The sequence below is a fragment of the Pleurodeles waltl genome, chromosome 12 (genome assembly GCF_031143425.1).
Source record: "Pleurodeles waltl isolate 20211129_DDA chromosome 12, aPleWal1.hap1.20221129, whole genome shotgun sequence".
Classification (NCBI taxonomy): Eukaryota; Metazoa; Chordata; class Amphibia; order Caudata; family Salamandridae; genus Pleurodeles; species Pleurodeles waltl.
In genome coordinates, this window is record NC_090451.1 from 315,512,904 (window position 1) to 315,535,359 (window position 22,456).

A 22,456-nucleotide genomic window follows, 5' to 3' on the forward strand; every position below is an offset into this window, starting at 1 on the left:
TGAGGATGCAATTGAGAGTAGCCATGGGAGTGGAAAAACAGCACACAAGGAAGAGCAAAATGGGATGGGGGAGAAGCACATGAGTGAGAAAGCACCACAGAGCATGGGGGGAAACAGGCATACAATACAGGTTAGTAGACCATATGGGGGCTTGTTTATGGTGATGGGAGAAACACATAAGGGAGAGAATTGTGAAATATCTGTCAAAAGAAGCAAAATGTTATGTAAAAGGGATCAATAGAAGGATAGAAGCCAGCCAATCCGAGAGAGGCTATGATCAATGGATGGGCAAACACAACATGGACAAAATGAGAGCAAAAACAGCCATGGAATAAGGAGCAAGCAAATGGGAGCCACAATAAAGTCAACCTAAGGTAAACAGTGGGCAGGCTTTAAGTCCACAATAGGTCTTTTGCAACCAGACTGCTTGCACAGTCTCATAGGCTCGACCTAAAAAGGCAAAGGAATCACCTGCATGTACTCTACTGAGAAACTCCGATGAAGACAGGGGTTCAGCCTACAACACAGTAAGTTGGGAGAAAATGCAGCATCTAATGCATTTGCACCTTGTTAAGATGTTCAACTTAGCTGGTGAAAACATGCTTTCAATTCAGCTTTGATTTTTTTTTTTTAGTAATAAAGTGTATATATTTTTTTATCTGAACATTGTTGTCAAGTTAAGGTAGCCATGCAGTAGAGGGTCTCTCTGGGAATGTTTTCCGAGTGCTGTTTCTGTAGCCCTAAGTCAGGTATTCAATAGTTACTCTGTTCAACAGTCACCATATTTCTTTCCTTGTAGACCTAGTACATCTTGAAGCACCATCTAGCAAACATAAAATGCCAATTTTTCTAGCTTGATTTAAAAAAAAAAAAAAAAAAAAAAAACTGTATTCTTAAGTTAATGTGTTAAAGGAAGAGCATTGTATATTTCTGATTTTTGAGGGGGGAGATTGTGTGTTGGATTAATCAACTGTACACATTTGTTTTCCAAATTCTTGGGTTGCTTCTATTGTTTAAATTAGCAGTGTTTACCATACCATTGCAGTTGCTCTAATAATTGTGGAGAAATGGTAAAAAGGTGTTTTCACAGGGGATGTAGCAATATCTTCAGGGAAGAGTGGAAGGAGCATTTGAGCTGACATTATTTTCTTGAAAATAAATTATTTTTCAAATGTTGGACTGTGACTTGACAGTTCTCAATTGTTCTAGAACTGAAGACATTTGTGTGAGATACTGTTCTCCGACTTAAATTTAATCAAAACACATAGAGGAGATTTTCTTTAAAATGATTTCATGTTACAGATGCAGTTGTCTGTTGGTCTATCCTTGGCCTTCCCAATATACCTCATTTGTGGTTATGTAGAGGATTTGATGGTTATTGCAGTAAAATGGATGACCATTTTAAAATTACGTAACTATACTGAAAGATAGCATTTTAAGAAGAGTTTGACTTTAGCACCAATATGCTTATATTAACCAATGATCAGTGATGTATCATGAATGTAATGAACACTTTTTAGCTGATGTATTTTGCAACCTTATTTATGTGAAACCTGGTCTCACTAAATTATTCCTATGTGCTTGTTTGGGAATTGAAAAACGATTATTTACCATTTTGGACAATTGCAAATTTTAAAGCAGCCAAAAATAGATGAGAAAAGCTCAGAATTGTTAAACAAGTACAAACCTCAAAATCTCAGAGAAAGGGCTATTTTGGGACTCTTTTGTGTAACTGGCTGGGAGGAACACTATTGGTGAAAAGATCACGCTTTACTATCTGTGAATGGAATCTCAAGTAGGTACCCAAAATACAAGTCATAATATCAACATTCTTTATGTGAATGCACTTTTACACCTGGCCCTGACACTATATGGGCAGTTATTACATATGAGCCTTACAATATGTCAGCTCCGATATTTGTGCATGTAGAGATACTTTAGCTCATGAATACACTTTCTGTTTGACTATTTTCTTTAAAAAATAACTGAGTTTTTATTTTTTTATTATTATATAATTATATGAATCTACAGTCAGCCGCTGTTATGATGAGTACATATTGGCTTGTTCTATCAATATACCAGTTTGTTTTGATCAAAGCTTTTTTCTGTTTTCTGTCTAGCAGTACCTACATTATACATTTAGCAGAGATGTTGTACTGTTTTAATTCTACTGTGATTCTCAGGGAGTCTTTTGGTCTATTTCATACGGTTGCTAAGATCATGATGTGTTGGATTTTTCCTTCTTCATGTTTCTTATTTTGATCTGCTTGGTCTTACAGCACTGTGTGTGTTTGTTTTTGTTTTTCTCTCATGTTTTTTTTTAGGCACTTCTTTAGTTTTACTCTTAGTATCTAAGTTGATCTCTGTACCCTGTATGTTTGGCTTTCTTTCCTGTGTGCTTAGTGATCTAGTGCAGTGCTTCCCAAAACTTTTAGACCCACAACCCACTTTTTAGAACAACAGACTTTTAGGACCTGCCTAGCTTAATTGGAAAGGAGGCCGGCAGTTTTTTTAAATGTTACTAATGCATTGTGTGGCAGTGCACTGCCATTTATAAACAGCAGAGTTTCCATTGAAATGGGCACAGACATATAGATTTATTGCTAAAACTATCTCGCTCACAAATGATAATGCATGGAAATCAGGTTGTTGGGTCGATTCACAAAAGGAAATTTACACTTTTGTGTAAGTTTACTATTTTTTTATAATCACAAACTATGAGTTTATAGTAAGTTTATGACTGCAGAAACACACATAAAAATACAGGCCTTTCTTATCTTTTTATGTGTGAAGTTCTCTGCCTTGACTGTGGAGTCTCTGTGGTTGTATATTTTATATTAACTTGTAGTTTGTGAATACAAAATAAAAATAGTAAACATACACAAATGTGTAAGTTAACCTTTGTGAATTTTGCCCTTAGTGAATATTTATCATTTGAGCATCAGCAAGTAACATGTCTCGATTTGAGCTTATTCTCTATTAATCCTTGCTTCCATCTTTCTTCATAATTATAAAAATAAATTGCTTCAATTTTGCTTTCCTAACTGCTGAATTAGTAGAGTTAATTTATAGGTATTCACTTGTTGTTGTGTGCTACAAACCATGGCATCCAACAGCCTTTCCTTTCTCACTCACTTTACCTGAGTAAGATTGTCACATAATTCACTTTATTTCTTTCTTCGATTACAAAGTGAGAGGAGTTTGTAATCACTAATTCTAATGTTAAACAAAAAAAAAATGAGCAGCAATTTGCCAGAAGACATAGCCTAATGTTTGACCTTGGTCTTTGAAGCAAATGTGACAAGATAAATGCATAATTGAAAGACATCTTTATTTATTGCGTGGACATTTACAAGCCACCAAAAATAGGCTCATGACACACCAGTGGGTAAAGACCCACAGTTTGGGAAACGGTGATCTAGTGGGTTAATTATTATGGTTTCCTTTGAAGTTATACTTGTGTTTGGATGGATGCAATATATTTTAATACATTTCTGGGTGCCAGAAAGTTTATTCTAACAATTTTATAAGTGCTGTTCTTCTGAGGATTTGGCCTCGCAGTATACAGACTGGGATGAGGTCATGAAAGAAATTCTAATTTTTCCGTGAAATTGACAGTGATTAGGAGTATTGTTATGTGCACTAAATCGTCTTAGATTTTAGTACCCTGTTTTTCTATTACATGCTTTTTGGAAGCTGCATCATGCAATCTACTCTTTAAAGGATGCCTTTGTGGTTTCTGTGACTTGTTGGCCATTGTTTTCAAATATCTCCTTGCACAGAAAAGTGGCATTTCAGGTATTTGGCAACAAATGCCCTATCAGGATACTGTCATTTTTAAAGGGTAATTAAAAATATATTTAACTCAATATGTTGGGTTAACGAGTTTTCTAGAGGTATATTTCCACAAAAGCTAAAATCTGTTTCACTACAACACAAACAAGAACTGGTCGAACTGTTGTCACCATTTTTGATATTTTGTAAGAAGCTGGGTCACATGCAAAGCATCTTTTGTAAATTAATCCTAAAAGAGACACCCTTACACTCTGCCAAAATAATTTGAGTATGCTTTCTGTTGTTTGCACTAATCAGTACGAAGCTGCATTTGTCCAGCTTTTCTCTGCTTAATTACAGTCATTTTATTGTCCAGTCTGTCCCACTTTATGCATGACTCTCCACCAACTGACTAGATTTAGCAATCTTCTTTAATTTAATTTGGCATCTGTTTAATCAGGCAGGCTGTGAAAATAATTATTTTGTTTCTGCACAACACAATGCGGGTTTTAATTGCTCTCTAAATCAGATGTTGAATTTGCCTCTGATGTTTAGTTGCTGATCAAGTTCTAGAATCGTTTGGACAAAAAAGACTATTTTCTTGTGGAATCATGTAAGAAATGTACAATTGATTGTAAATGCGATGAGTCTACTTATAAAATATATATATAAATGTGTGGCGGTGACTTAATGCACATACCTGGTATTTGCCAGTGATAATATGTAAGCTCCGAAATGGTTTTCCCTTGATGACAACGTGTATGAAGAGAACTGAATGCTAGCAGAGACGACGCTGGTAATTCATATTATAAATATGATGCTTTGAAATAGCACAAATGCTGTACTGCCTTAAGTGATATCTTTTATACTAGCATATGACAAAGGACTGTTTCATGCTGATGTGCCGAATAATGACTACAAGTATGCCTTCGTGTACGTAGCATGAAAGAATGCGCTATTCCAAAATGCTTTGTGGCACAAATTTGTGGCGCCGAACCTACATAAAGAAGTTTGAAAAAGATAACACAAACACACATACTTTTCAATTATTGATTTGCGAATCAGGCTTTTATTACAGGGACTTCGATGTAGGTTCAGGGGGTGGGCCGATGCCAGATTTTTAGGCTAAACCATGTCTATGTAAAGGTTTTCAACGAGGGTTCATTTTATGCATATTTATCTGAAGCCAACATTCTCTCTGCATTTCAATTTGTTAAAAGTATAATGGGCATACTTAGCCATTGATACGAGCGATGCTCTTACTGGTGTGAGAAATTGGGAGCCTCATGGCATACAATACTGTTGTTTTTTAACTATTGATACATAATTAGCAACCATAGCTATCCTTAGTTTAGAAAACTGTAAGAGCCCTCTTGGTGCAGCAGGGTGAGGCGTGCCTCCTTTCAGCTGTCTACTTTGTGAAATGTTCCAAATATCCCACCATTAACTTACACTTATGTTGTATAACCAGCCCACCCTTCTCACAGTGATGCCAGGTGACTGGTTCCTCATTCCTGTCCACCTTCTGTGTTTTTATACACTGAAGTGAGCACCCCAGCCACAGCTAGAAGCCACCGGCCCTGTGACCAAGACTATGATGGCAGCCTGGATTACATTGCCAAGCCCACAAAGTCTTCAGCTACAGCCACTCCCTGCCCCACCCTGGATTGTGGTGGTGACCAGACGGAAACACCAGGCCCACCCAGCCCACTGCCAGCTGTTTCCCACTCCCTAACTTGAACTGTGAAGGATCCCTCCCATGCTCCTACTGGGTGCTCCATGAGATGAAGTCTTGTCCTGTTCTTTATTTCCAGTTATTGAACCTATTCTAGAATTCCATCCCAACCAGGCGGGACTCTCCTATGGAACATTAGTAGATGCAGAAACGCTAGCCTGAACGGCTTTTACCATACAAATACTAGTGTTGGGGAAATCGGGTAATCTCTTCATACAATCAATAGGTCACAATTTCCTGATTTGTCTCAGCTAGACCTACTTTGTTAAAACGTCTTGCAGTTAGTCTCTGTTGAGTACTAAAACTGTAGTTGAAAGCTTTTTCATGTAAAAACCGTTTTTTATTAGTAAATCAATTTGTCAAGAAACTGAAATATGTGCCTGAATTGACATGCCTCTCTGCCTTGCAAAATGAAAATAAAGAATCTAAAAAGAATACTTTTGCATGCAGCAATGAAACACATAATATCTAGCAGCGGTGTATGAGGTGTACAGTATGGGGAAAACACCAGTTATAGAACTTGATGTTTGGTATTGTTGCTTATAACACACCATCCTTCTAGAGTTCTATACAAATTAAGAGATATGTGGCAATGGCAGCATGGGCAAACTGACGATAGGAACAATTCATGGTCAACCAGAGAAACAGCACACTATTCACGAAATAGTAAAATAATGTGCTTTCCAAGAATATTCCACCAGAAAGGTGTTACAGTGAGAAATGCTGTTTCCTTACCTCTGAGAGTAGTATTACTTAGGAAAGTGCATCAGTAGAATTTTCAGGGAATTTGTGTTATGTCCCCTGCAGAGAAGTCTGCGGTGGGGTATGGCATATATTGTTACCTCAACTTGTAAGCTGACACGCCGTGACCTCTTCATAAAGTTATGTTTGCATGTGTAGATCTCCTCATGTGTAGATATACATCTACACCTAGATGTAAATCTCTATAGGGATGAAGCTCACTATTTCCATATGTAGATTTACTCCTAGCTGTAGGCTTGAGGGTCACCACCCCCCTCAAAAGATGGAGCAGAGACACCTATGACTGAATTTAATACCAAATAGGTACTATTTGTAACTTTTTGCCTGTGTGTTGAGATCTCTGACGCAGGGGTGGAGATCTCCCTTTAATCAAATCAATCACATCAAGTTTTATAAAGCACAGCTGCTACTCACCTGTAATGGTCTCAAGGCATTAATGGGGTTTGTCCTCTGAGCTTCAGTTGAAGAGCCAGGTTTTAAGTTCCTTCCTGAAATGAGATAGCGATGTTGACTGCCTAAGGTCCAGTTCTTTGCAATGAGGTAGGTGAAGGATCTTCCACCAGCTGAGGCCTTATGAATGTGGGCTACGGTGGCTAGTACATGTTGAGCGGAGAGATCGGGTGGGGAGTAGAAGGTGATGCGGTGGTTGTGGTAGGTGGGCCCTAGGTCATGAGGGCCTTGTAAGTGTGTAAGAGGAGCTTGAAGTGAATTTGTTTCTTGATGGGAAACCAGTGGAGGTCTCTTAGGTGACTGAAGATATGTTAGCAGCGGGGATTGTCCACGATGACTCTGGCAAAGACATTTTGGATGTAACAGGAAATGTTAAGGAAATGTACTACAAAATATGATTTTGTTTTTTATTTAAAAATGATGTAACACATTTCACAAACTCCTATTCACCTGTGAGTTCCACAGTAACAAGGGACAAAAAAGGAGAGCTGCTCAATATCTTTCAGGTATGGTCTGATTCCCCAGTTTTCGAAACATGCCATTATTGTGCCGCTTCTTAGGAAACCACAACTGGATCCTACAAAACTGGAAAGCTTTATACCCGTGTTGGTGTTTCCCTTTGTTTCCACAGTGTCCAAAAATGATGTAAACCTACAACTCACTACTTTCATCGGGGCGGGACACCCCTCCTACATAAGTCTCAATCATGTTTTGGGCCACAGTACAGCACTGACTCATCATTTTTGCTTGCCTCTAAGACAATCCTGCAGGTGGCGGACAAAGGAGCTCTGCTGCTGCTGAACCTCAGTGCTGCCTTTGACACAGTGTCCCACAGCCACCTTCTTGAATAGCTGTGAAATTGTGGGATTGGTGAGAAGGCTTTGTTGTGGTTTGCCTTCTTTCTTCAGACATGCACCTTTCAGGTGGCTCCAAGACCTTGTTGCTGCAAGGCCTTCCCACTTTGGCATGGGGTATCCCAGGGCTCTTCTTTAAGCCCTACTCTTTTCAATTTGTATATGTTCCCCTGGCCAATATCATTAAGTATTGCGGCTTTAACATCATATCGTACGCTGATGATAGGCAGCTAATTATCACCCTTTCTCAGGATGCTGATAACACAGTGGGTGTTTTAAGATCATGCCTGTCGGAGGTCGCTGCGTCGATGAGCTTCAGTTGCCTTGAGCTGAATGCCAGGAAAACTGAGGTTTTCATCTTCGGCAAGCAGCCTTCGGCTTGGTCCTCAGCCTGGTGGCCTGACTCGCTGGGTCCTCTACCTGTCCCTACACCTAAAGCCAAGAAGTAGGCATCTGGTTTAACTCAAGACTTTCATTTGACAACCAAAATACCAGCCTTTTGGGTCAATGTCTTGGGATTTTAAGTACCTTTAAAAGATCATAGACTTCTTCCAGAAGCAGCTAGAAAGACAGTATTACAGTCTTTAGAGGTGTCTTAACTGAAGTGCTACTGAAATTACTGGGAAAGGCCCATATGGCCTCTGTGCTGTCGCAATTGCATAGGCTTCCTCTAAAGGATAGGGTCTCCTTCAAAGCTATGTGCTTCTGCCCCATAATTATGAAGGCCCACGTTATCTGCTTTTGCTAGTTAAACCACACATTCCTAGAAGAAATTTGAGATCAGTTGTAGCTTCTCTGGCCTGTATCCCTACCTTTAAAAAGGTGCTCACCAGAGGTGGTTCCTTTTGTGTCCTTGCCGCTAAAATGTGGAACTCTCTCTCCTTATCACTTAGGCAGGAAACCTCTGCGATAGCTTTCCGGAAGAATCTGAAAACCTGGTTCTTTAGGCACATCTAACCTCGCACCTTTGTGGCCTTTTTGTTCTGAAATCTTGGAGCGAATCCTAGAGCTGGGACACCTCTTGTGATGTAGCCATGCGCTCTATAAGTCACATCATAATTATTATTATTAACACACCTGCACTATTTTCGTTTTAATTTAAATTATTTTTTAAATAAAAATAACAATTCTCATTTATGTTGAATGTGTCAATTTTGGTTGCACGTTATGTATTTTATTTGTATTTACAATAAACTATATTGAAATTGTATGTGTATGAAAGAAATACCATTTAAAAAGTAATGAACATTAAAATTTAAATGAAGTTTATAGAATTATTTGATTTATTTTATAAGTTTTACTTTTTGGTTTGTGTTATTGCACCCTGCTATTGATTTCAAAGGAAGCGTTTTTCAGAACTGATTTGATTTAGTGAGTTTTGAGGATTTATAATGCTTGTTGTTCATCACCAATGAGGGACCATGAAGCTGAAAAATTACTCAATGCTACGAAAACACTCCAACTAGAAAAAGGATAATGGAAAGTACCTATTTAAATATCTTCTAAATGGCCATGGTTTTAATGCCTTCTCGAATTTTAAGGTTCATGATCTGCTTACGATTCAAGGGTACCAAATTCCCTTCCTTTACATATATAGAGAAAGCATGACCACCAAATGTTTGGCAGAACTTTGGGAACAACAAGAAGTTTATTCTGTAATCCAAGCAATCACGACCGCTGATAGCAAAACAAATAAGCACTTATAGTTGAGCTAGTTGGTGAAAAGATAATTCTATGTGCCAAACACGAGGACTTAAAGAGAATGCAAGATTTTACTGGCAGCTAATGTAGGGAATTCAAAGATGGAGTTGTCTGATCTTGCATCTTTAGTTGGAGTACAAACATGGCTGCATTTTTCAGTGTAAATTGGAATCTTTGTACATAGTAATTTATAAGGTGAAGACAGATGGAATTACAGACTCCCAGCGGTGATGAAAGAAAGGTATTTATAATAATCTGAACCTTAGGGGAGAAAAATATCTATCTATCTATTTATCTATCTTTCTTTCTATTTATCAATCTCCTGGTGGAGGTCACCAGTAGGTAGTTAAGTTAGGACCATGTTTCCATAGAAAAGATGTTTTTTGACTTGCCTATATCTGTGGCACCGTTAGACGAATCTTCACAAAAGTTTCCAAAACGAGTGTTGCCGTGATTTGTGTTGTGCATGGAAGTTTTCGAGGTGATCTATGAAGCGGGGACCAAGAAGAAGGGGCTGTCAAAAAAGTTGTTTCCCATGTTAATTCCCATAGCTTTCGGTATGCAGATCGATCGTTTGATCATTTGATGTAAATCCATCCAGTAGTTTTGGAGATATTCAAGGGTGAATACATTTGTATAACTTTGGCTGTCGTTAATTCTCGAAATATTTTTTGAGAATTTTTTCGCGAATAAGAGTGCGAAAATGAAGTGTAGCAATTGGCTGACGGCAACCTGACTTGAAAGTTGCAAACACCATTTTATTTAATGGGACATGGTCCTTGGGGGGTGAAAATTCAAGTGGCTTAAGGGGTCAGGGTGAAGGTACCCCGACCCCATGGGTGTGTATAGGTGTGTTTTAAGGGCAGATTATAGGTTTAATATAATTTTGCATCACGGCGTCTGATATTCATGAACTTCTGCAAATTATTCACAAAATATTCATGATTATGGAAAAATTTGAAAGAAAAACTACAGATTAATCCATACATTAATTCATTCACGCACTCGGAGGCTCGGGCGCCAACTCACGCACCCACTCACACTCCCTCACCCACTCACAGATCCACTGATAGAGACACGCCCTGTGGCCAACCTGCGTTGTGCACAGCAAAATGCCATGTGTGCGTGGCGAGGGTTGGAATAATGTATAATAATTAAAATTGCTTTACGTTAAACCATAGAAATTCCCTGAATAAAACAAAGGTTACAGTGACATTATAGATGGGTTCTCAATGTACTCGTACAAAACCAGAGAAATTCAGCAGTTTTAGAGTTCTTCCAAGTAACTATAAGTCGTGTCCTAAGGTAACTATAACTTGCACCTTATGATATTGCATATAACATAAAATGACAGACTTAATATTAGGATGCTATCAAATAATTGCTTCTTTGTTATCAAACACTTTACCAACTCTAGTCCATTTCAATAATCTATTAATGTTGCAGACATCACTAAAAGTTCTGCATCCAATATATATTTTCATTGGTCACAATAGGCAATTCTTATCATTGCTGCCAGCACATGGAAAGTGATGCACACTAAACTCCACAGCACAATCAAATATAATCATGCTTCTTCTCGATATAATTTGGCCTTTTATTTCTCCCATTTTCTGAAAACCTTTGCAATTGTTTCAAATGCCACTTGTTCCATTTTTGTTTCATATCCCTAACCCCACTGCTTGAACAGCAACGCTCATTTTCCTTCGACTGTACTGAAACTAAGAATACATTGGAACTTGATTGATACAAATACCACTTGAGTACAACCATGGCACACTGAACCAATATATCAGGAAAATGTGAGAAATGTTCAGGCTTTTCTCCTTTCAACGTTTGATAGTGCCCGAGTCATGATGTGTGGTGCCACAGGGCATCTCATAATTTGTGTTCTGAGGGATCTTTTTTACAAATCATTATCCAGTACGTTAATCCCGTTGATTAAACTAAAACAATTAGATTAGTGTTGTGTCCTCTTGATATGGCAACCCTAACATGTCGTGAAAGACTAGCATTGGTCACTACATATTCAGCTGAAATAGATCATTTCTAGAGTGCCAGCAACATCCCTATGTTAATAAATCATCCATGGAATCCAATCAGTTGCACAAAACATTGGCATAGGACAAGGACGTGAAATCCACAGAGATAAACGATTATAAATCCTGCACATAGTATTTATCTTGTGATATGTTCATCCAGGTTCAAGTCACCTGAAATTGGACGTTGGATGCGACTTCCCTCGTGAGGCTCCATTTTCTTAAATTGGTTCCACCAGGTCTCGCCTATGTCTGATCAAACGTTATTAATTATAGTTTGCTAGAGAAACCAAAGATGGGCAGGGGAGATAACTAATTTGATCTCGACACATCAGGTGAAAGCTTTTTAAATTACTCGGGCCATTGAAGCCACCTGCTTGCATAAATGCTGAGGGCCTGGGTTTCAGGACTCATCCGTGCATTACAGTGTTAACACTGCGCCTGTATTTTTCTCATTTCTCCAGGGCAAACCACTAATTAATGGATACAATTCACAGCTGATTAGCTGTCGTTTCTTCAGTAATTACACACTCATGGTGACAGAGAAAATGATTTCTTATCCTGTTCTATGCACTTTATATTTTGTAATTAATAACTTAAAAAAGTGCTTTTTGTCTATGCTTTTTTTTCATAGGAACGTCGAATAAGCAAACTGTAATCTAAAACCTGCTTATTGTTACTTGTTTGGTAACTACACTTGTACAAACCTCAGCCACAAATTATCATGCTCATATGTAGTCTGACGTCTTGAAGTGATGGCAACATAGGTTAGGCTCTTTCAGTAGAATTTGTGTGCTTCTTGAATTATGCAATGTTTAAAATGCAATATTTTTTCATTTTCTGAGGTTAAATATTGCTTTTGTACATCTGACCTTTAATTCAGTGTTAACCCCATCAGGTTTTTGTTTTTAAATTCTAGGAATGTACTTGAAGTGAATTCTTTTCAGGTGTATGCGAAAATTGCTTACACGTGTGACATGAGATATATTTAGCTCCTATATAGAGTAACTTTTATTATCTATGGTATAACTCATACAAAAATGAGAACACAGGCGGCCGACCCGTGGATAAAACTTCTTATTCAAGAAGGAAATATTCAACTTCTAACAGTGTCTCAGCGGCAAACAATGCCGCAAAACTCTGTATTATGCGAAATAAAAAAAATCTATTGATATGCAAAATTCTGGAAATGCATAGGATCACGCCAGAGTGGGATAAATGTTGCACGGGTCTTTATTTCTTCTGTCAAATAGGACTTATTTGAGATGTCTTTGACATATAACATGCCATAATGTCAATTTCTATGTCATTACATTTTTTCATTGAAAAATACATGGTTCTAATGCAACTCGTCTGTGGATTGTTCCTTTCGAAATCTGCAGAGGGAACCAATCTCACCATCCCCTTCTCAGTTTTGCTCTGACCCTCTACATTTTCTCTTTCTACCTGAGTTGATTGGCATGCAGTTCCATCTGCCTTATCTGCAGTTCTCACGTGTGGGGACTGAACTTGGATAGACAATGTTAATGAATCCTGTAAAGGGACTTGACAGATGACCTACTTAGCCTTCTTAAGTGTTGCTTGTCACCTTGCCCATCCCTGTTGTCTGTTAAGGTTTGAATGTCCAAAGTATGAAATGCATAATTGACTTTACAAATTGTTTAACAACTCTTCCTTTGTTCTGTCAGACCCATCTGTGTAGTGATAAGTTGTGCTTTGTTAAAAAAAAAAAAAAAAAAAAAAAAAACAAGCAGGTATTGAGAACCTTGTGCATGACAAATCCCCTTCATTAAGGGTTTCATTCTTGAATGTCAATTCGTTGCCGGTGTTTAAATTATTATAATGCAACACAAAATATAAAAGCTTTCCCTAAAAATTCTACTTATGTTGCAGTGCCTACTCATTTAGAATGCCAGTTAGATCAGGTTGAGTACTTTTGTTCACAGAATGCAAATTCATAACTTGATCTGTAGAATGTGAGAATTAAACGCCTACAACGCTCACTTTCCAATTTTGGAAACTACTACACCATTGTGTAGTAAGATATTGCCTGAACATTTTTGGCCACTCAAAATAAACTCGGCCAACCGAAGTATGACTTGGCAGCACCATCTACATCAATGAAAAAAATGTGTAACCATTAATTATGAAAACAAAAGATTGTTCCAGTTGTAGAAAGATACCATTTCTAATATAGAAAGGCTTTAGATAAAGGTAATGCTTTAGTGTTTTTTTTCTTTGAATGTCCCCTGCATACATCTTTCAATATTTACAGAAGTGAATGCCGAACATCAACCTCGGCTTCTGCATTGTCTTTCAATGTTATCAATACGTTTCGCTTCCGGGTATAGTCTTCTCATTGCAAGAATATTTCTGCATGTCTATGAATTGTAACTATCCAATATATCTCTTGGAATGATTCTCTTTATGACCAATAGAAACAGCATTGAATTGTATTTCCTTTGCTTCATATTTATAATTCCCCATCTTACCTAAAGGTCTTTGTATTGTCTTTTATATGTAGAATTAGAGTGTCCTAAAGATATTTGATGGGAATGACTCGAAATGTCATCATAAATTAATGACATTTAAAAGTCCACTGGCAGTGCCGAGGTCCTCAATGGTGCAAACTGAAACCAGGAAGGTCACTAAATGACACTGAGCTTTGTGTGTAATCTGCAGGACACAGGATAAATCTCAGAACATTGATTGGACCTTTTATCCATGCTGGTTGATGGGTACAATTTCACAAGTGGAAGACTATCTCTATACAGAGTCAAAGAAACTTAGTGCATTGATTCAATAAACAATGAATTTGTTAGCACAGACCAATATATAAGGGTTTGAAAGTGGGGAAGTTGAAAACATAGTACACCACCTATCATTTGCTGACCCACACATTTATAATTCCTAAAGCTGTCATATTTAGCAGAAGACTTGTGCTGAAGAAGCCGGGAGTGTGAAAATATGATGCTTAGAACATGATTTCTCTTGAACTCCCAAGCTAACAACCAGATGTATTTGATGAATTACAATGTTGTCACCCGAGGCTGCTGTCTGTCACAGTTGTTGGCTTATAATTATGTCAAGAGCTCTTCTGTACTGACTACTTTGCGTGTATTCCCTTTTGTGTCAGCACTTTATTGTGATATCTGAATGTATGTAGCTTTTCCCTTCTAATAGGTTACTCAGTGTTTTCCAAGGGATGTGCACATGGCTTAGAGGCTTATACATGCAATTTGTTTGCATCTGAATAGTTGTTGGTTAGCTGCTGAGTGAATTGAGAGGACTCTGGGAGAGGTGCAGTCAGAAGATTTACTCCAAGCAAAATATTCAAAAAGCACTAAGAAACATTGATCACCTGTAGATCACTCCTTGTGATAAGTTGTGCTTTTAAAAAAAGAAAAAAAAAAAAAAAAAGCAAGCAGGTATTGGGAACCTTGTGCATGACAAATCCCCTTCATTAAGGGTTTCAGTCTTGACAGTCAATTCGTTGCTGGTGTTTAAATTATTATAATGAAACACAAAATATAAAAGCTTTCCCTAAAAATTCTACTTCTATGTTGCAGTGCTTACTCACTTACAATGCCAGTTAGACCTGTTTGAGTACTTTTGTTCACAGAATGCAAATTCATAACTTGATCTGTAGAATGTGAGAATTAAATGCCTACGACGCTCCCTTTCCAGTTTCGGAAACTACAAGAAAACCTCAAACTGATATCTGAAAATATTGGCCTTGGAACCGATAGGACCACGTCACTTATCAAAACTAGAAAAAAACATGTTTTCTATTATTTCAAGAATATCAGAGGGCTCGCGGCTGCCTTTCTCCGGTGCCATATCAGAAGGAGAAAGGGAAAACTGAAGTTGTGGATGAATTGTCTCTTAGATCCATTGTCTTTGTTGATGCTTGATGACTGAATCGTATATTAAATATCAGTCAGAGTTGCTCTTGATTTTAACTCTGTCCAGTACAACCCCACAGGAAAGTAATAAATATAAGGGATCATGATTTGCTAGAGTGTTGGCAAGGAGCACTGAAACATCCCCAGGGGTCATGTACAATTTAATTGCCAGTGCCTCTTTACATACAAGTTCTCTATGTGAAAAACTAACAGTTTTTATTTAACATCTAAAAAGCTGTTTTTTTGTTGTTTTTTTTGTTTTTTAACAAACATAATTATTTAGTGAGACAAAGGTGGTGTATTGTCTAACAGTACCAAATGTCATTTCATTGAACTCTTTGGTTATAACCAGAAAACATAAGAAGCTTAAATCCACACAAGAACATATTAAAATATATTATCAAAAAAGGATATACCTCTCCCAGTAAATTAATGAAAATATTACGCTAGATACTTAACTCCAAAACACACTGATGTATGCAGTTTATCTGGATGACACACAGTTTTTAGACCCTAGGCATTTTGACTGAATAAGGCCGCTCTTTGAATTTATGGAAAAAGTACCTTGACCATAACATGAATTAATTTGATCTGGCACAGTTAGAAGCACAACTATAACATCATTGCTCAATCAAATGAATGGCTGGAAATGCAAATTAAGGAACTCTGGTCACAGTTTTAGATTCCACAGCCCCCCTTATATTATGATACTTGCAGGCAGGATCTCAGCAGGATTATGAACCTTCACAAGCTACACACATGAGCGATGTATGCATTTATAGGGGGATGGGCCTATAAGTGAAGATTTATAATAAATTATATTTTTAACCCTTATGGTAGGGGAAATTTACCACTATACTACACCACCCATTTATTTCAAGACCCATGGAGTATGGTGTCCGAAATGCATGGAAAGGACAATTCTGACATTTCCTCGAGCTTTGCTTGAGCTACCCTTTCCCTGTTGCATAAGTAACATGCAACAGGTGCTCATGTTTCTGAATGAAGAATGTGTATATATTTGAATGGTGCTTTAAGATTCGAATGTCACTTTTAAAATACAAATTTTAGAGTGAGGGCTGGTGTGTGCATGCTTAAATGCAATATGTGCACAAGATTGTGAATAGATTAATTTAGTGAGTGAGTGAGTGCCTGCAGAGGTATTTGATTCTCCAACATGGTTTGTGTTCCGTTCTAAATGTGTCTGGCGATGCCTATGCATTTAAGGCAGGAATCTTGCACCACTTCATGTCAACAAAATCTAACAATGGCTACTGTGCCCTCTACATTCTTATTGTTATTGATGGGTGTAATTGTTTGCATAAGTAGAAATTGTTTCCACTGTGTAAAATTATTGGTATGAAGAACTAGAAAGGGAAGCATCTGGGATAAATATGAATCCTATTGCATCAGAATTAATCTAGTTATCAGATCTTTCTTGCAACAATTGAATCCCCACAGCAATTATTTGTGGGCATTAATGTCATTTTTTAGTTGGAATGCCCCAGTTCAAATATGCTGGTTTCTCTCTGGTGACTGGGTTGCCCCACCAGCTCTGAAAATAATTTCGACTTTTTATCCTATCCCTCAGCTTTGCTATGCAGTTAATGAAGATGTTTTACTTGTCATTCGTTTATAGATTTATTTTAGCTATTCTAACTACTGTCCTTGCCACTCTGGCTGAAATGGAATCTTTCATTGAATGCCAATCAAACACATTTTGACTGCAACCCCAACTTTAGGTAGTTTTCTCCAAAATAAATGTAAATGATGTGAAAGGATAGCTCTTTAACATGTGATGTGTTTCTTCAAATCACATCTGCTAAGTCCACTAGTCTTTGGAAATGTAGATTGCTTTAGCCAGAAAATCTGCTCCTTTGTAAAGCCCTGTAAATATTGTGTGAATATTATTCGATGTTTCCACTTTAATGATCATAATATCATATTCAGTCCTTCTAATTTTTTTTCTTTATAGGGTGCTGTGGCCAGGGTGAATGCCACATAGAATGCCATAGCATCTGATTGTGAGACCTTGTCCACCTCTGTCAGCCAATGTTAATGTAAGCAGCTTTTAGACATTAGGCATTCTTAAATGTAGTGCCTCCCATGCGAGAAGCCCATACGTTCAGCTCTGATCCAGGTATTTCTTGGCTATCGAGGTAATTATTGCTGGGGTATTTTACACTAATAAACCTAGTAACTGGAGTAAATATTCAAACCTGAAGTAAAAAATGCCACCTAATACAGAATTTGGGGTCAGTTTAACACAATGGTTCAGTGGTAGGCGGTAGTTTGCTTTTTCTCCAGAAAATATTGTATGCTTCATATGATTGAAGAAAATGATTTCAAAACATAACATTTCCTGAATCAATAATTAGGCATTTTCCTGTCTATTATTTTGCTGAATGTTGATCTAGCCAGTTATGGTAGTGAGACTTTGCTGAAGATAAAAGGTTTCATATTTAGTAGCAAATCAGAATTTCTTGAGATTGAACTTAATTATATTTTTCATGCAGTCAGCTTTGTAATCAGTTAGCTTAATGTAACCACATGCTTTAACATTCTTTTCAAATATTGTAGATTGCATTTGTTTAAATATTGTGAATCCGTGACATGATCTTGTACAAATGGAAAAGTAGCAGCAAAAAAAAAAAAAACAATAGCCCAAAGAGAAGATGCATTCTTAAATCTGTTATCTGACAATCAGTGGATCCCTGGACAAGATAACTGTGTTGATTACATTGTACTGAGAAATGAGATGGGTTCCTAAAGTACTCCAAGTACAATTCAAAGTGAAATAAAGGGGGTATTTCGAAAAGGGGTTATTTGTCGTATGAAAGGAACTCTATTTGGACAAATTAGTCTCTCCTTATTCAAACCAAGATTGTGGCTTTCTATGAAGAACCTTCCCCATCATTTAAATACCAGAAAACATAATAAAACCAAGATGAACATTTGTATGATTGTCAGGTCTATCTGAGTCTTTTTTTTTTTCTTTTCTTTTCCCTCTGAATGTATTTACGTATATTTTCATGTAGGACAAACCTAGCTAAAAGGCAGCACTGTGCTGTGCAATGGCGAAGGCAGAGATTCAATCAAAAAGTGATCCTAAACAGGGACGTTGATTTCTGGGTGTGGAGTCCACTATGTGAGCATGTAAATGAAAATATGTTGGTTATTCTATGTAGTCTGATTGGACATTTGATGATTGGTGTAACTATATATTTTTTGTTGGGTGTTTTTTTTATGAATCCTTTACTAGATTGAACCTATGACAGAAGAGCAAAGCCTGTTTTATTTGTTTTGTAATTTGTTTAGGGAGTATGTTACTAATGTTTCACCTTGCAAAGCAAGCATATGCTTTTGTGTTGTTCACGTAAAACTAAATGAAGATTTATTGATTCACTAAATTGTGGGTTTGCAACAAGGAACCTTTTGCCTAATATTGCTATGTCGTATTTTGAGTTGTGGTGCTGGAAGGTTGTCAGCTTTTTAAGTAGTTGAGCGTTTACAAGTCTGGCTTGACAGCACAGCTGTTGTCAACATTATGCAATCAACAGAAAGAGTTTTCCGGAGTACTTCTAAGGGAGGGGTATTGGCTCCACCTACAAGTTGATTACCCCGAGAATAAGATTTGATTGGGCAAACGTCATGTGCCTCCATGGAAAGAGTTATTGTATTGCACTTTTTGCATTGTGGAAAAGCTTCTGCTCAACACAAAAGGACTGGTGTGGTAATGGTGATTGACTAATCTCTGATCGGATTATGGTTTACATGTTATGGCAAAGGCAGTATGTCTGAGGTATTTACTGTGAAAAACATAAGTGTGAATCAATAGATCTTTAAAGACTGATTGTTATTGCACTGTTAAAGATTATAGACCAGTCTTTCATTATATTACATTTCACAAGTTAATGGGCTAGACCAGGGTTTTGTTCTTGGGTATCCCCACTGACATTACTTGGGGGAAGATTGGCATTGTGAGAATCCTTTCTAGGACATCTTAGGAGGGTTTGCTTATTAATTTGCCAGCTGTAATTTTCGACATATTTATAATTTTAGAATTGTATGGCTTATGGTTGTTATGTGGGAAAGCTTATGTACGTATACAAGGCTTGGTGGAATGCAAATTGACTTGCTGTATTGGGAACATTATGTCAAGTTCCACATGTCTGATGTATGTATTATGAAACATTACTGGCTTCTCATTTTGAAAAAGGTGTTTTAATGCCAATGGCCACATAATGGTGAATCATTATTCCACCATGCTAAATAGTGAACAAGGGTATTTTCTTGTTGGAAGCTGACAGATTCCCTTGATATGGATGGGGTTTTGTGTTTATTACTTCCTGTTGACAAACCCTGTGGGTAGAAGATTTACAGTGTGATCATTAATGCTAGACCATCTTAGGGTGGCCTGGCATGTTTAATTGTTTGCCGTGCCCTTATAATGAAAAATAATAATTAAAAAATGCATGCTTAGATATGCATGCAAATACCAATATAGAGGGGCTTTAAAATCTTCCATCTTCTGTGGGTGGTGTTTTTCAAGTGTGATTCACAATGCTTCCATACGTCATAGCAAATAGCATGTAGAAATGGGTCTGCACCTGTCGGCTGTTGGCTTATTTTCCTTTGAGTGACCGCATTTGGCCTGTTCACATAGCACATCTGTCTAAAATGAGTGCACTTCAGATCCTGGGCAGGTGGGACAGTCATGTAATAATCTTCTTTTATGAGTCCGTTTTCATTACATTCTTTTTCTTTTTTCTAATTTATTTGTTTGTTAGAGCATACTGCAGCTCACCTGACAATCATATTGGGCTTTTTCTTGCCTCTCATTTCAATGCGTGTGAGTTGCATCTCACATAGTCACTTTTTCTTACCCAGGTGACTCTTTTGTGAATACTATTGCCATAGTCTATCATTGTTTTGCCATTCCAAAGTGGCCAACATGTTGCTTCTAAATGTGATGACGATGTGGGATCTTTAAAACAATGGTACATTGCACACTACATTATAATCTTTCTGTAGCAAGACAAAAGAATGCTGCTATACTGAATAATTGTTTTTATTGCAAGCATACACCTGCTTGTTCAGGCGGGCACTGTTTTCTTTTTTCTACTTTTGGTCTTCATTTATTTGGCTTTTTTTCTGTTCAATTTGTGTTTTGGTTTTACTGTGGTTGGGTAATTGACTGAATGCAAGATTGAGTCAGTTGATGAATGTCAGCATGAGTGCAACGATGAGTGACACAGTGCATATAGAATCATTTATTGAATGTCTAAGCTTGCCAGTGACTGCATAGACATTTTCACTTATTAACCAGGACTTTTGGCATCACCAATGCTTGTATTTAACTTACTTTTATAAGAACATTGGAATGTTGGGAGCTTTATTGGAGACAATTGAGTGCTCAGGGCTTTTACTGGCTGGTAAAAGCCTGGAGCATCAACATTCCAATGTTCTTTGCTCACAGCAACAACTGTGAACAAAGGCCTCATGGAGCTCGAGGGGATTTTAATCCCCTGGGCTCTGTGAGGACTTTGTTTTATTTATTAGAGCATTCTGCCCTGTAGTGACAGAATGTTCTAATAACCGTATAGAATTTCAGTAGCTGGGCTATACCAGCAATTAAAGTTCCATTGCCTAAAGGCCATTGCCTCAGCTCAGGCATTAACACTGGAGCAGGCCTTTAATGGCCGGTATAGCCCGCCACGGCGGGGTCTAAGGCTATATTATCTATGGATTGCTTGTACAATGTTTCCGTCTCAGGCATATTTATGTATGTAAGCATCTGGCAAGGCACACAACCTAAACATCCCACTCATACACCATCTGCTCAATAAGTAAGTCCCATCATATCTGCACAATTTAGATTAGGACAGGAACTCAATACTCCTAAAACAGCATACACAAAAAAAACGAGGGCAGTCTACAGTAGTTAACTTGGAACAATGTGGTAAGACACTGGACTGTTAAAAACTACTATATGAGAATCCCAGCAGCAGAATATATGCCAACAAAACAGCGACCTCTAAGATTTAAATATAAAGAAAAAAAATAAGGATTGTAGATTTTGGACGTTACTTAGCCATACTGCAGTGATTAAGCTAACTCGCTGCCACCATCTTTGTAGTGCTGCAAAAGATCTCAATATATCTTGCTCTAAAAGGCTTGCAAGGCAACGTTCTAATTCCTCAGTTTCTAAAATATACGAATCCATTTTTTGGTCTTTTTTTCCTTCGATGTTTCATTAAATAAAATATGACTGGGTTAAGTCATTGGTTGCTAGTTTTCTCAAGGTTCACTAATCTTATGGCTGTAATGTTAGGAAATGCAGAAACATGTTGAACAATTTTGTATTCGGCTGCTACATTTTATTTAGTCAGTGAATATTGCCGGATCTGCGAGCTACTTCCGTTGTGAATCCTACAATTGTAGATGCCCTGGTGTACAATGCTGCCTGTCGTTTTGAATAAATAAATCCGAGTGTGTAATTTGAAAAGATCTGCTTCGGCCCCAATCCAACCTAAATCTGTTTTTCCTTACAGTTTGCTAATAACAGTAACTACATGAACATGGCAGATGCTAACAACGCATTTCTTGTGGCAAATGAGGTAGGTTATCTTCTATCTGTTTGTATGTTCTGCTGTTTGCTTAACTGGTTTTTCAAACCTTGACCGGATAAATAATGATTTTCTCTGTATTCATCGACTACAAAGTACACGACTTTAATAGGAAAACGTACTGATCTGACATATCTCCATTACCAGGCAATTTAGTTGCCCACAAGTGTCCTGATAGCATAGCATGCCTATTGGAGCACATCATCCTTTAAAAAGCATAAAATGAAAGAAAGGTACTTGCGTGGGTATATGCCTTTCCAGGGGTCTGCATGCTACTGTGAAATAAAGTTAAATTAATTCTTTCTGGGGATGTATTTATTTTCTATGTGGGAAAGACGCCATGTATTGTATCATTAGAAACCCACATTCATTAACATTGCAAAGAGGATCGAGAATTAAGAGGAAAGTGCAGTGTAGTAGCAGGGACAAGCATTCAAGACACAGATTATTGATGGGCTCAATTGCGTGGAGCAGGGGAAAATATTTAGCTTCCTGCTTATGAGGATGAGCAGATACAGTCACTGTGTTATGGCCTTTCCCCTTACAAAGCCTCTTGTCAGGCATTTTATAGACTCAACACATGCATTGAAATGGTCAACATCTCCAG

At 37.6% G+C, this 22,456-nt stretch overlaps 1 protein-coding gene across 1 annotated transcript in view; it reads left to right on the plus strand.

Moving 5' to 3' along the window:
- The window catches only part of TOX3 (TOX high mobility group box family member 3), a 138,342-nt gene that overhangs the window by 66,985 nt on the left and 48,901 nt on the right, over nt 1-22,456 (plus strand). Inside the window, exon 2 of the mRNA XM_069216383.1 lies at nt 21,775-21,840. Coding sequence (XP_069072484.1) covers nt 21,775-21,840 — 66 coding nt within the window. The remainder of the gene's footprint in view (nt 1-21,774; nt 21,841-22,456) is intronic.